Consider the following 16,155-nt stretch of genomic DNA (forward strand, 5'->3'; position numbering starts at 1 on the left):
TCCAGGAGGATCCAAACGGCAATCCTGGAATAACTGTGGAGCTTTGACTGATTAAGTTACTTGGCATCTACCCATTTCCTACATCTTTGACTTTCCGACACTGAAAAAAAAAATGCATAATCTTAGGAATAAATCAAAGTCTCTTTTGGTGCCTCAAAGCTGAAGCATGAAAAATATTTTGGTGCCATTTGTAGTCTATCCTGAACAGCTTCCTGGACAAGCCTAGAGACATTTAATAGGTTAATCTGTAGAAGCTGGACCCCATAAGTGACACTTACCCTGTTTTGATCTAATAAATTAGCTATTCTATGGACCCAGTCACAAAGGAAGGAAAATATGATTTAAAACCAGAGATTTTCTCAATTTTAAAATAAGGAAGAAGAAAGAATGCAATCAGAAATAGTTGATCATCTAAACCTTGTCACTTAAAGACATTCTAGTTAACTACCAAAATGTCTATCAAATGTCTTCTCAGACTTCACATTAGACTTTTATAATTCTTCTGCCAACGTCATAGGTGTTAGAATTCCCTCAGGGTTTTAGCACACTTACTGCAGGACATTGGTTACAGAATTGGTTTTTTCCAGGACATCATTTGTTGTCCCATCAGATAATTTAAACACACATGCATACAAACAAAACAATTCACACTTCCTAATGTGAATTTGTTCGCTTTTGGTGTATATATGGATAAATTATGTTTGAGTTATTTTGAGAGTCCTACACCTTACATTCGATCCACTATTCTTTTTTTTTTTTTTTTTTTTTGAGATGGAGTCTTGCTCTGTCACCCAGGCTGAAGTGCAATGGTGTGATCTTGGCTCACTGCAACCTCTGCCTCCTGAGTTCAAGTGATTTTCCTGTTTCAGCCTCCTCAGTAGCTGGGATTACAGGTGTCTGCCACCACGACCGGCTAATTTTTGTATTTTTAGTAGAGACAGGATTTCGCCATGTTGGTCAGGCTGGTCTCGAACTGCTGACCCTAGGCGACCCACCCACCTTGGCCTCCCAAAGAGCTGGAATTACAGATGTGAGCCACCACACCTGGCCTAGATCCAATATTCTATAGTCAGAAGTTTAAATAGTAAGAAAGTTTAAAAGGCCCTATTGCTAGTTAATTCTGGAGAAGGAGGGTAGACAGAAGATATATGTGAGGGAAATATTAATGTCCTGATATTTAAGAACAAGTATAAAAGCTTTACTTCTTTGTATCTGTAAAGCCAAATTAATTTCTGATCTGTTGGATTGTAAAGATTTATTGGTCTGGAGTTGGAGTGCGGTGAGGGACAACAAAGGCAGGAGCAAAGAAGGAGGAAATGAAGGTCAATAAGGAAGAAGTACAGCATGTTTCATTACTTTACTCAGAATCTCAAAATGAGAAAATACAGAAACCCCTTAGCTTAATAAACTCGACATAGGAAACTAGTCAGGCAGAGGTGGTACATGAAAAGGCTGAGGCATGTGAAAACAAATGCATGTCTTTTTTCTCTTCTTGTCTGATTTTCATAAGAATCTACTTTTATTTAGAGTGTGGTCGTTTCAAGAAATTCACATTCCACCTGCTTCCTTTTAAATGTAGATAAAGAAAGTTAACATTGGTTACCATCAAATTGCATAAATGCAGAGCGGTCAGTGCAAATTTGCAGACAGGCCAGAAAGCTCTACAGGACTTATGGTACACTTTACTCATTTTATGACTTGGAGAGGGTGAAAAGCTGATAATCAGTGGGTTCAAAGGTGTTTATCCTTACCTGAGTCAGTGCTAATTATTTGATGATGCAAGTTTTGCATTTTGTGTTTGTATCTGTTTTGTCTGAGGTTTGGAATTTTTATTCTGTGTTGTGAAATTGCTTAAAAATGCACCAAAGTCTGATGGGGTTTTCTTTGAATTTCCTTGAATTTCAGGAACTGCAAAACACAGCCGTGGCGGAAGGCCAGGTGGTGGTTCTGGAGTGCCGGGTCCGTGGGGCACCCCCTCTGCAGGTGCAGTGGTTTCGGCAAGGGAGTGAAATCCAAGACTCTCCAGATTTCCGAATTCTACAGAAAAGTAAGGAGAAGTGCCCATGTCCCCAAATCTGACCATTTTATTCTCTCCAGCTTCAAGAGAACCAAGAAGGGCTAAGTCATTAAGATAAATTGATCTCTATTTTCAAAGAGTGGCAGGATCAGATAATCTACAGTGTGTTGAAATCCAGTAAATGGAAACTATGACCCCCTTGAAACTCTAATGAAAGTCATAGATTCTTTCTTCTTAAAAAATGCATATACACATTTGTACTCAAATTTGCATGAATACTTTTAGGAGGTTTACAAGGCTCCTAGAGCCCATCTATGAACTGCAGTTGGAAAAATTTCTTAGTGTAAGTTGATACAGGAATTTGAGTTTTTATATTTATAGAAATATAAACTGATCTATCACTTTATATCTTTTGTATGATGGAGTTTGACTGTAACATTTCTTCAGACATGTCCTAGACAAGGTAATGGAAAGGAACAAGTAGGTTTTTTTTAATTAAATGGAACCCCATTCTAATACTTTGTTCTAATTTATTTTTTTTCATGTGGCAAACAGAACCTCGATCTACAGCTGAACCTGGTAAGAATATTTTTAGGGTTTTTTTTTTTGGTGGTGGGGGAGCAGATAATGTATCTTTTGGGTCTCAGTAGTTCTTTGTTTCTATCTTAAAGCCATAAGCAGAACAATGTTTTTGCGGTTCCCTGGAAATGTGAAACCCCCTTAAAAACAATACCTTCTTTATCATGGAGTCTGTACACTGCATTTTACATCAACGTCTTTATTAGTAAAACATTAAGTTCCATTCAGACAAGAAGGTCAAGCTCAGTGACTTCAGGCTTTTTAAAATACAGTCTTTTAGGCTCAGAAAGCAAACTAAGCTGATGATGAAAAAACATCCTCCTAAAATTCCAGTAGAGAAGGACAATCTACTGCCTATTTGTACTGATCAGAACCCACTAACAACCCCAGCTTAGAAATGTGTCTCAAATGAGAGCAGCTCAAAGAGGTAAGCAAAATGGACCCCCAGGCGTTTCTCATTTGTGTGCCCTGAGCCATAAACTTTTACTATTCTGCAAGCATGAAGAAAGTCATCTTGCACCCAGATCACTCTTAATTATCAGGTCGTTTGACCAGATCACAGTGCTATGTGATCCAGGAGCCTCGGGCCCAGCTGTTCCCTGCCTCAGACATATTGCATATTTATGGTTCCTCATGGACTGAAATAGTGTTTGTAAAGGAAACAAATTTTTGTCTAAGTACTTCATCGTATGTCCTCCTCAAGACTATTTTCTTTTGTATTTTTCCCATCAGCAGAGTCACAATTTCACTTATTTCTGAACAAAGGGTAGAAAAACAAGTCATTTTCCTGTTTCTCCTGTTTGTTCCTCTGCTTCAGTGTCAAGCAGATCTTGCCACATGTGTCTTAGGAGCCATGACCTTGCTCTGACTCTTCTTGGGGGAACTGGAAAGTCCTCTGTGGGCCACTGCAGGTCAGATTACTGCAGTCAGTCCCTGAACTTCTCACATCTGTGTACTGGATCTTTAAAAGCAGAGTTTGACCCTATTAGGATCCAACGTTTAAGGGAGGCTGAGTAGCATCCTTAGGGAACAACTGGAATTGATCTGCTGCCCTCCTGTCATGAATTATAAGCAGAGCAAGTCCCCCCACTTAATGTGTAAGTCATCACATCAAATACTGTAGTCACTTTCCAGACTGTGGAAATATACAACTGCATATTTTGTCTGTGAAATGTCATTGAATAAAATTGCATAATGCTACTTTTCTAATACATGGATTTTCTGAGATTAAATCTGCTGCATGAGCTAATATGGGAATCCTGTAGGGAGTTAGGGCACATCTTGTGCATTTGCTATTTTAAACAACTTTAGATAGGTAGATATAAAAGTAGGAACCAAATATCTTTTATCTACAAGAAATAGCTTTTTATGTGAAACAAACCTATAAAGCAATTTATGTCTTTTAATGCTTTGTGTATAAATAAGACTAAAATTTTGAGCCAAAAATTGTAAAAATGTTACTGCTAGCATGAGTTAAGGCAGCTTTTGACATTGCGTTTTGGATTCGGAGTGAACTCCTGCAACTCTCTTTTCATCGTGTTGTTATACGTTGTCATCATGCACATAGGTGATGATGATTTATCAAATGTAGGTTGGAAAATCACAAAGTCATCTGCAAAGTCAAAACATTAGTTAGAAACTGCACAGCTTAGTTTTCAGTATGTGTATATTTGAAAAGGGAAAACACTCAGAATATGCTAGCTAAGGAAGAATAAATTTGGATGAGAAGGGAGGAAGGAAACATCTCCCCCGCACCCTGCGTCTTCATCACTTATCCTACATACACTCCTTCTGTTTCAGATCTCCCCCACGCCCTGCATCTTCATCACTTACCCTACATACACTCCTTCTGTTTCAGTTACAGTTGGTTGCTTTGCTTCTAAAATATAGTTTTGATCGTGAATTATTTAATAAAATTAGTCCTAAACAGCTTCATGGAATCACCTGACCTCTAGAACGTACTTAAATGCCATTTGCTTTAATGTAGCAAAATCATGCAGAAAAGAGCAAGATATGGAAGGCCATCCTTTTAAATCTCTTGTCCTAGCAATGCAGAAAAATGTTTCCTCTTTGTGTTCACTGAATTTTCTTATTTACATAGTTAGATCTGAAAGCGTTTAAGAAAACAGACTCCTTCATTCCAACTACAATAATAGCATTTTCTGAAAAATTTCTCCTGGCAGAGAAATATTTCTAGCAAATCTGTCAATACACCAAAAAATATTATATAGTCAGGAGCTATTAAAAACTAACACAATGAGTTTTCCTGACCTACGATGATTTCTCCACAATTGTTTATACCATGACACGACGAGACTTTCTTCTTTCCCTTTTACAGCATTAAAATGCTGTGCTTCAGGAAATCAGCAGTTGGCATGCAGCATTAAATAAAATCCATGATCATGTTTTTTAAACAAAAAAAAACCCTTAAACACATGAATGACTACTCAAGTGACTAATTATATGAGTTGTTGTGAGTAAGAACTTCAGAACAAGCAAATGTTACAGCATATTTGTGCTTAAACAATGTTTTGTCATGCCTGTCAAAACTAGGTATGATCCTTTTACTAGTTGCCAAGTGTTTTCCTTACATTGACCTTGAAGTTGCTATGTCAAAGGAAAAAACAAAAAATAAATATGACTGTTTACCTTCTTTAAATGACCTGATTGACTGTTATATCTAATGGACCTCTGAGCTATTCAACTATATAGAAGTATGTAGGAACCGGCTTCCCTAAAAACTGTTTTCTTAGCCATTGTTAAGTGGAAGGAAGAAAAACAGACGTGACTACAATACATCTGAGGCAAGAGATAAATTTTATAGGACTAGGTCAGTGATATTTTCCAAATGCTAAAACATAAATAGCCTTTGAAATTCAGGAAAACATTTAAGCATTCTGTTTTTATTACTCTCTCTTCCTACCCTCTTCCTTTCCTCTGAGAGAGTCACTCTTGCTCGCTCTCTCCCCCCTCCTCTCTGTCTCTTTCTCTCCCCTCACCTCCTTCATTCCCTCCCTCTCTTCCTCTTTCTCCATCTCACTCCCTCATTCTTTTTATTTCTTTTTTTCTCTTCTCTTTACTCTCTTCCTTATTCATGGGCAAGATGTTTTAAAGCTCCAGAAATAAAATTGAAATTCCCTAGTACCTAGATATAGCCCCATTAGGAATTAGATATTTAGATAAAGAAGGAAATAGCAGGTTGTCTCCAAATGCATCTGTGCAACTGAAACAGGTTTTTCTTGTCACTGCTGCGTCGTATCTGTCTGATGTGTTTTACACTCCCCTCTCTGTCTAGACAGAAGTCAGCTTGCATCACAAATCTTTTCAGACTGTTTTGTGAATTAATAGCTAGTCAGCTTACTTAAGACCAACATCCGTTTGTCATAGTACCTTCTCTGGCCTTCTTTGAAATTCTGACTTTGTTCTGATAGACTCCTTCAAAGACTAGTCTGGGGGGTGAGGGGCACAGAAGACTCATTTGACAGCTGTTAATACTCAGTCTCTTACTCACTCAGCTGTCTGGAAACAGCCACAAACTGTGTTGAGTTACTTCTATAGCACTGTCTAATAGCGTGCAAAATTAAAAACACAAAAACGCGTGTTACTGGTTGTGGAATTATACATATAAAAGTATATTGCCTCCTGCTTTCAATTTTAATTTCTGCTAACCAGTGTGACCCATGCTAGATCTTGTACAGTAGAGTCTAGGCTTTGATTCTCTGATTCAGAATATAAAGTAAGTTACACTTAGTTAAATGTACTAAGGTGCTGTTGTAGGAGGGCAATGATAGGGATGTTTCTTGAGATCCCAGTAGATTGTATGCAGTAAAAACTTCATGCATGTTCTAGGTTAGGATGGTGGGTTGAACAAAAGTAGGCCATATGAAGCTTATGAGTTCACCAAGAGTGTGACAGGATACCCTGGGGTGCCACACCACGCTGACAGGGATGCTGTAATATATTTGAAATTTTTTTATGCAAACACATTCAAACTTGACATTTGACAGATATGACACAATGACTGGCTTGAACTAGTTCAGAATTTCAACATTAGATCACCCTCCATTCTTTTCTATGACATAATCTCTTTGTGAAACTGAGTTTTTGATGAGTGTGTGATAAAAAGTAAGTACCTCATGAAAATCCATGTAAAACATGAAATGAGGCTGGCTCATCCAATCTGATTCCAAGAGAGGTGGTACAGTGCCCAGCAGATGCACACAGCCATTAGTAAGAAATAGTGGCTATTTAAGAATAAAATAATAGTATTTTTCTTTCAATTTATATGTATTTTTAAACACTAAATTGTTTAGGCATAAATACTTGTTAAGTTCTCTGGAAATAACTACATAACAAACATAACTATTAGTTATGTCTTTTGGCTTAGGAGCACCATTTAAAAAGTATTGAGAAACTTAGAGTCCCATGAACCAAGAAAGTTTGTTTTACTCTCTAGAGGAGGAGTGTCCAATCTTTTGACTTCCCTGGGCCACATTGGAAGAAGAATTACCTTGGGTCACATATAAAATACACTGACACTAATCATAGCTTATGAGCTTAAAAAAAAATCTCATAATGTTTTAGGAAAGTTTATGAATTTATGTTGGGCCACATTCAAAGCTGTCCTGGGCCACATGTGGCTCAGAGGCCACGGGTTGGACAAGCTTGCTCTAGAGGGAGAGGGGGAAGACTCAAGACACATTTGAGTACACAGCAAAAAGAAAATTGAGTGGGTTTTGAAATTCTTAATGCCAAATGTGCCTATTTCCAGTCCTCTTCCAGGACTCACATTCCAGCCTGCTGGCCTGTGAACTTTACCTCTCTCAGCAGAGACTGAAGGACTCTTCTCTGGGCAATTTAAACATCCCGAGAGAAAAAATAAATCCAAAGATAATGATTTGGGAGTTTCTCTTATAAAGATGCCACTTAGATTGTGCTATAGGGAAGGCCAAAGTGGATAAGTTCCTCTCTTATACTCAGAGCTTAATAAACTCCCATCCCTGTCAGAGAAGCAGAGAGAAAAGGCATCTGGAGAAAACCTCTAGCATGAATGATATAGAAAAAAACAAGTGACCTTCCTAAAAGGGAACTTTGAGAAAATGGATTTGCAAAGAGAGGAAAATGTAAAACAAAAACAAACAAACAAAATCTCTCTTAAAGGATCCAAGGAAATCATTCCACCCAAGAAATAAAAATGAAAAGCTAGAAAAAAAAAAAGAGAGGGGAGGACACTTGAAAAACCGAGTTCTTGAAATGAAAAGTTCATAGCAGAAATAAAACGAGCAAATGTCCCACAAAGTACAGCAAAATGACAAAGAAGGGATGTAAGAGAGAAAAGGCAACAAAATTAGAGATGCATAGCTGAATAACTGGGATTCCAGAAGGAGAGAAGAAAGAAGCGGCGAGAGACAGGATTATCAATGAAATAATTTTTTTAAAGTTCCCCAAACTGAAAGTTATCAACTTCCAGATGGAAAAATCCACTGATTGCACAACGTATGGAATAAACCCAGACCCAGGCACGTCATCATGAAACTCAGAATCTCCAGGACAAGGAGATCATTTTATAAGTGTCCTGGGAGAAAACATCAGGTTATATATACAAACTAGCAAGATGCAAATAGCGTAGGCCTTCTCAGCAGTCACACTAGACACAACGAGACAATGAAGCAAGAACTTCAAAATTGTGAAAAAAGTTACCTGCAACTTGGAATTCTGCCCCTAGGCAAAACTTCACATGGAAATCTAGCAAAGATATTTTCAGACTTGTAAGGTCCCCCAAATTTTCCTCTGGAACCCGACAGTGTGCTCCACCACAGCAAGAGAATTAATCCAGAAAGGACAAGATGTAGAGGTGGGGTACAGGAAGCAGGAGATCACATAGAAGCAAGAGGCAAAGGGCACCCCCAGGAGGGTGACAGCTGTGCATCAGGAATGAAGGGCAAGTTCAGATTGAAGCCTCGTGTCTCGAGGGACAAATGCAATGAGGCTTTCATCATTAGGAGGTTCATTGCCTCTGGTCCAGCCCGTCTTTTATTTGGATGACAGAATGGCAGGGTGGTAAGCCTGACCCAGAAATCTCATCTCTACTTGGGCTGTCCTGCTCTCCCCTCCATGGAATGTCACCTGGATCAGGTGGGAACACTCATTTTACCCCCACAGAAGCGTTCTGCTTTGGTCAGTCCTGACATCTAGAAGTCGGCCATGTTGAGTTTAATTAACCCATCTATGCCTGAGGTTGCAATTTTTTGAATTTTTGCAATCAGACCTTGACGATGACCTTGAGCAGTAGGATATAAGTAACTCCCAAATGCTTAGCGTTCCAATAATGGAACACTAGGCATAAATGGGTAAAAAGCAGAAAATACCAGCAATCTCATTGCTGGATATATACCCAAAAGAAAGGAAGTCAGTATATCAAATAGATATCTGCACTCCCATGTTTGTTGCAGCACTATTCACAATACTTAAGATTTGGAAGCAACCTAAGTATCCATCAACAGATGCATGGCTAAAGGAAATGTGGTACATATACTCGATGGAGTATTATTCAGCCATAAGAAGGAATGAGATCCTATCATTTGCAACAACATGGATGGAACTGGAGCTCATTATGTTAAGTGAAATAAGGCAGACACAGAAAGACAAACATCACATGTTCTTACTTATTTGTGTGATCTAAAAATCGAAACAGTAGAAGGATGGCTACCAGAGGCTGGGAGGGGTATTGAGGGGCTGTGGGGGGAGATGCAGATGGTTAATTGGTACAAAAATATAGTTAGAAAGAAAGAATAAGACCTAGTATTTGATAGCACAACAGGGTGACTGTAGTCAATAAGAAATTAATTGTACGTTTTAAAATAACTATAAGAGTGTAACTGGATTGTTTAATTGGAGTATAATTGGATTGAATAACTAAAAGGATAAATATTATAGGGGACAGATACCCTGTTCTCCATGATGTGATTATTTCACACTGCATGCCCTTATCAAAACATGTCATGTACCCAGTAAATATATATACTTCCTATGTAACCACAATTTTTTTTAATTTAAAAAAACAAAATATGGAGCTACCATCTCCAGCAACAACTATATTCCTGCTGGATGCCCACATGAGGCCCCACCAGACTGCTCCACTGAGTGAGCCTTATATTTCCCAGATTCACTCAAGACCTTACCCACTGAGTGCCCCGTGGGGCTTTTGGAAACTTTCAAGGACGTTCAATCTAGTTGATGGCCCAAGATGGTTCTTGGGATCTTTTTCCTAACAGTGACAAGGTTACCTTTTCTTTAGTCAGCCAAGATTTGTGCTCACTACTCAATTTTTTTAAACTAAAGAATGCATTTTTTAAGGATACATACATATATGGTAAACACATAAAGAAAATCGAAGCAATTATTATCTCAAAGGAGAAGGAAAATTAAATTGGGGAGAGCCTATGAGGTATTTCTAAAGCACTGGAAATGTTTTATTTCATAGACTTGAGGATAGATACACAGGGGTTCATTTCACTGTTATTCGTTAAATGGTACATTTTAAATATCCTTCTTTATATATGATATTAAATACAATTGACAATTTAAAAAAATCCTTTGCAATTTTTTTTTTTTTTCTGAGACAGAGTCTTGATCTGTTGCCCAGGCTGCAGTGCAGTGGCATGATCTTGGCTCACTGCAACCTCTGCCTTCCAGGTTCAAGTGATTCTCCTGCCTTAGCCTCCCAAGTAGCTGGAATTACAGGCGTCTGCCACCACGCCCAGCTAATCTTTGTATTTTTAGTAGAGATGGGATTTTGCCGTGTTGGCCAGGCTGGTCTCGAGCTGCTGACCTCAGGTGATCCACCAGCCTCAGCCTCCCAAAGTGCTAGGATTACAGGCGTGAGTTACTGCGCCCAGCCTCCTGTGCAAATATTGATACAAGCATTACATTTACCCACACTGGATTTCATCTTGTTGACTTTAGCTCAGAGTTCTTTTTTACCAACTGTGTTAGCCAAACCATGTGGTGTGAAAGGTAAAAGCTGGATTTCTTTTTTAGGGACTTAGGACAAAAAAAAAAAAAAAAACAGTTGCAAAGGAAGCCATTTATGAAAATGTCCCCTTATTACCCAGGGGACCCAGTAATCTTATCCTTGCTGCCTCATCATTTTATGAGTTTCCACAAACAAAATGGTTTTTATTTGTATTTAACCAAGTGTTAAGTAGGTCCAGGAACTTGAATGCAATTCAAGGTTGCCTTCTGGGAGATATTGCTGTGATTTTGTAATTTTTAGGTAACTATAAAGAACAGAATTTATCACCAGTAAAAACAGTTTCTGATTTAGTAATTTATTAAATGCCCTCAAATCAAAACCTTAGGAAATCCAAACATGGGAAAATTAGATTAAAATGCATCATAATTGAGGTTATTAATAACTTTAAATTTTTCCATTTATACTGGAGACAGTTTCTTTAGTACAGATAAGTCTCTAACTCCCTTTATGTGACATAAGCAGTCATTTTCTGATTTCCATTCCTTACCAAAATTTATTTTACAGATGTCTTATATGTCTTTGTTCAAGTAAGATGCCACCAGATGAAAATTCAGTATTACAACCTGGCTCATCTCATTTCCTCATGGCTTTCTTCATTTTTATAATGTCAGAACCATACAAGCTATGATGCTTCTTTCTCTCAACAAAATGTGAGCCTCTTGTCACTGTTGGATGAACTTTTCTTTGAGAAGAAAAGCTGAGGAACCTGTGGGACATTGTATTAAAATTTTATCTAGTTAAAAAAATTATCTAGCAAAAATTGCTGTGACATTTCAATGCATGAGGATCACTAAAAGAACATCCTAGTGTTTATTTTTTATTTTCCTATTTTTGTTCTTTAATTCTGTAATTTTTCTAAATGTTCCACGTGAACTATATACAGGCATATACCTTATTTATGCATGGAAGTATTCCTATAAAATCATACACAATGAATTCTGCTCAAGCAACTTTGAAACACACAAAGGAAGCTTGTAGGAAAATTGGTCTTACTGAGAATTCCTTTAGAAAATAGTCTTTTTACAAAGCAAGTGTTTTTTTCCTTCATCTAAATTTCATGCATGCATTTATTTAAAAATAATTATAGGGAGCCTACCATGTGTGAGATGCTAAGAATATGGCCATGAACAAAAATTGTTTCTGCACTCAGAGGTTATATTTCAGCGAACCAGAAACTAACAAACTAATTACACAATAAATTATTTAGCAGGGTGAGGTGGCACATAGTCCCAGCTACCCAGGAGGCCGAGGCAGGAGGATTGCTTGAGCCCGGGAGTTCAAGGCTGCAGTGAGCTATGATCATGCCACTTCACTCCAGCCTGGGCAACAGTGAAGCCCCTGTTTCTAAAAAAAGATTTTAAAAATAAAATAAAACTAAATTGCACCAGCTTTATTTGATTTTGTGATTGTCTTCTACTGTCTGTTAAAATCTCCCACTAGAGGCCTGGGCAACAGAGCAAGACCCTACCTTTATGAGTCAATAGATAGATAGATATTATTTAATTACAGTTGTGATGATATTATTTGTGATAGATATTATTTCATTACAGTTGTGATGTCTCCAAAAAAGTTTACCATCCTAAAATTGCTTTAAGGTGGTAAAACTGATTAAGTTTAATAAAAAAAGGGATTCTCTGAGAAAGTAATGTTTGTGGGGAAACATAAGACTGAGTAGGAGAGTGCCAAGTACTCCAGGAGGAGCCAGGGCTTAGAAGCTTACCAGAGCGTGGCTTCACAAGGAGCTGCCCCAGAGCCCATGTGCCCAGTGCTCAGAAGGCAATGATGTGCGAGGCACAGAAGGAGCCTGACAAGAAGCAGGGACCTAATTATGCAGGGCTTCAGAGACCACGTTAACATTTTTTATTTTATCCTCAAAGTCATGGAAGGATGGGAGGATGATAAAATTTCATTCTTATTAAGAGAGCCCTCTGATTTAGAAGGGGCAACTGTATATTCATCCTCAGGTTTTCTGAAAAATGGTGTGACTAAAAGAACCACAAAGTCGTAGAAGCATCAGAAGGAATTCTTTACAAGTCATCAAGATCATCGATCTAAAACCACTTTATATTATCCCTACTGAATAAAATTGTATCCTGTTTTTAAATGTAGGTTTCAAGGCACAGAATTATGTCTATGTTTATAGTTGAAGCATCCTCAGGCATTGAACTGGCAAGGATATTTTTCTCAGTGTTCCCAGAACCTCTGTCTTTCCAGGTGTAGATGATTCAAGGTTGAGAGAAGTGCTTTCCAGAGAGCGCTAAGCCCTGGGAAGATAGTCCAGGGACGTAAGCCCTGGTTGTCTAGGCAGGAAGTGCCCAGGTGTTACTGAAAGCTGAGAAGCCTTCACCACTCACAGCAGCATCTGCGAAGGGAGAAGGAAAGTGACTTAGCACTGCCTGAAGCCCACTGCTTCAAACCTCGTAAGAAGGGGCTGTTAAGCATGTCCACATTACAAGCTTATATCCTGTTCCAATGTGTCTTATACCTCAGAGGACATATTGCCCTCCCCTTGTGCAGATGAATAATTCTCATGAATCATTTGGATAATGAGAATAATTAGTTTTTTCAGCATCGGGAAACTCCATTCCCTGACTTAAATCTTTCATTACCTTACTTTACGTAAGATTTCTTGTGTCCTGAACTAGGAAAAATGCAGAACAACTAGAGAGGCTAGAAAAAAAGAACATCAGCTCTAGAAAAAAGAACATGTGCTCTAGAAAAACAGACCATCAGCTGGGTGTAGTGGCTCACGCCTGTAATCCCAGCACTTTGGGAGGCTGAGGCGGGTGGATCACCTGAGGTCAGGAGTTCGAGACCAGCCTGACCAACATGGTGAAACCCTGTCGTTACTAAAAATACAAAAAAAGTTAGCTGGGCATGGTGGTGTGCACCTGTAATTCCAGCTACTTGGGAGGCCGAGGCAGGAGAATCACTTGAATCTGGAAGGCGGAGGTTGCAGTGAGCCAAGATAGCACCATTGCACTCCAGCCTGGGTGACAAGTGAAACTCCATCTCAAAAAGAAAGAAAAAAAGAACATGCGTGTGGGAGATGGGATGCCAACCTTCAGCATTTTGGCTCTAGCATTAATTAGCAAGGACCCTGAGAGAATCACTTTGAACACCCAGGACTCATTGATATTGAGCCTGAAGAAATGAGGGATTTGACCTAATCAATCTCTTACAGTACTGATCTTGTATTTCCCCTTCTATGGCTAACCACACTTTTAACTCATTCTGTAACCATATGCATTCAATTTAAAATTTCCCAATCCCTTGTAACTTTCCAGAGACATCTCACTTTCCAAATGATTAATCTTATGTGAAGCTCCAGCTTGAATTATTTCCACACTTTCTATCTTCCTCTTCAAATGGAAAGCCAAGAACTGTGTGTAGTACAGTCGAAAAACACAGGATTACTTCATGCTCTCTCTGTTATCTTATTGTTTTCCTTCTATTCAGTGAACCTTTTAATCAAATAATTACTGTATGCTCTACATGTATCAGTATCTCTCAAACCTTTATCTGGAAACCCTTTTCTTAATATGTCAGTCACTCAGGATTCATTGATATTTATTGAGCCAGGAACTGTGCTGTGGGGCAGTATTTTTAAACTGCTGCTCATGGCCCGTGAAGGTGGATGGCAACCACCATGTTATAAAAGTAGAATAAAAATAGTAGCATGCAACTTGTGTAATAACTTTAAATATTCTTTTGTGAAACTTTTATTTCCATTATATATATATATGTGTGTGTGTGTGTGTGTATGTATGTATGTATATGTACCTATCCTATACATGTGACTGGGTTAGACATAAAATGTATCTCTTCTGTGGATTTCAATCAAAAATATTTGAAACCTATTTTTTTAGGACACAGTTCTCTATACTTTTCTCAAGATAAAAATAATCTGGAAAGGGCATTAAAAAAAAAAAAAAAAAAAACCTTGGCCCCAACCCAGATCCACTAAATCAGAATCTCCAGGGGAGGGAGGGCCCTGTGTAATCAACCAGTGAGTGCTCCAGGTGATTCTTCCCATCAAACAAGTTTGGAAAATGCCACCATGAAAGACTCAAGATTCAAAAAGTTAACAATAATCTCTACCCAATCTTATAAATAGCCGTGTCTCCCCATCCCAACCAGAATAACCCAATCTTATTGAGGAATTAAGGCATATCTAATACAAATGTTAATAATAGTTATATCTGCATCCTTGAGCGTATATCAAAGGCCACATGTAGGATAGAAATAAAATTAGAGTAATGCAGAGTCCTGCCTATTTCAGAGTTGCCAATTCATTTTTCTATCCTTTAGTTTTTCTTCATCATTTTAAACAAAAATCACTGATTTAAAAATATCAAAATAGTTTAAATATACATTATGCTTCATAGTTTTGACATGTTTTTATATTTATTTTTGTCTTATTTTGAATTGGTAAATATCATAATACATAAATACATATAAGATACATTAGCATATATTATGGGAAAATAATTTTAAGTATTTATGGGATAAAATGCAAGCTTTTGACATATGTATACTTGTAGAATGATCAAGCTAATTAACATATCCATTACCTCAAATACTTATTTCTCTTTAAAATACTCTCTGTTAGCTATCTTAAGATATACAGTATATTATTGTTGGCTGGGCGTGGTGGCTCACACCTATAATCCTAGCGTTTTGGGAGGCCGTGGCGGGTGGATCACAGGATCAGGAGTTCGAGACCAGCCCGGCCAACATGGTGAAACCCCGTCTCCACTAAAGATACAAAAAATTACCTCAGTGTGGTGGTACATGCCTATAATCCCAGCTACTTGGGAGGCTGGGGCAGGAGAATTGCTTGAACCCGGGAGGTGGAGGTTGCAGTGAGCTGAGATCGCGCCAGTGCACTACAGCCTGGGCAACAAAGCAAGACTCTGTCTCAAAAAAAAAAAAGAAAGAAAGAAAGAAAAGAAAAAGAAAAAAGATATGCATACATTATTATGAACTATAGTCACCATGAACCTATTCCTCCTGCCTAACTGAAATTTTGTACACTTTGACCAATGTCTCCCCTTCTCCTGTCCACCACACACCCCTCTCTGATTAACCATCTTTCTACTTTACATTTTTTTTAGATTCCACACATAAGTAACATCATGCAGTATTTGTCTCTCTGTGCCTGGCTTATTTCACTTAGCATAATGTCCTCTGGGTTCATCTGTGTTGTCTCCAATGACAGAATTTCCTGATTTTTTAAGGCTGAAAGGTATTGCATTGTACATATATGCCACATTTTTTAATCCATTCATCCACTGATAAATGCTTCCATTGTTTTCATACCTTGGCTGTTGTAAATAATGCTGCAACAAACATGGGAATGTAGATATTTCTTCAACATGCAGATTTTCATTCTTTGGCAATATAGCCAGAAGTAGGATTGCTGGATCATACCTCATAGCTTTACACCATTGAGTTATGGTGTTTTCCCAGTTCCCACAATGCATCTTGTGAGGGGACATTTGCCTGATGGAGATGCTACGGT

General features: G+C 38.2%; 1 protein-coding gene across 8 annotated transcripts in view; it reads left to right on the top strand.

Annotated features, from left to right (window-relative positions):
- The window catches only part of PALLD (palladin, cytoskeletal associated protein), a 435,452-nt gene that overhangs the window by 192,274 nt on the left and 227,023 nt on the right, over positions 1 to 16,155 (top strand). For all 8 annotated transcript variants that reach the window (XM_055385765.2, XM_063705635.1, XM_063705637.1 and 5 more), the window contains exons 7-8: positions 1,906 to 2,047; positions 2,573 to 2,596. In XM_055385765.2, the coding sequence (XP_055241740.2) occupies positions 1,906 to 2,047; positions 2,573 to 2,596 (166 nt within the window). The remainder of the gene's footprint in view (positions 1 to 1,905; positions 2,048 to 2,572; positions 2,597 to 16,155) is intronic.

This window comes from Gorilla gorilla, chromosome 3, assembly GCF_029281585.2.
Source record: "Gorilla gorilla gorilla isolate KB3781 chromosome 3, NHGRI_mGorGor1-v2.1_pri, whole genome shotgun sequence".
NCBI lineage: Eukaryota > Metazoa > Chordata > Mammalia > Primates > Hominidae > Gorilla > Gorilla gorilla.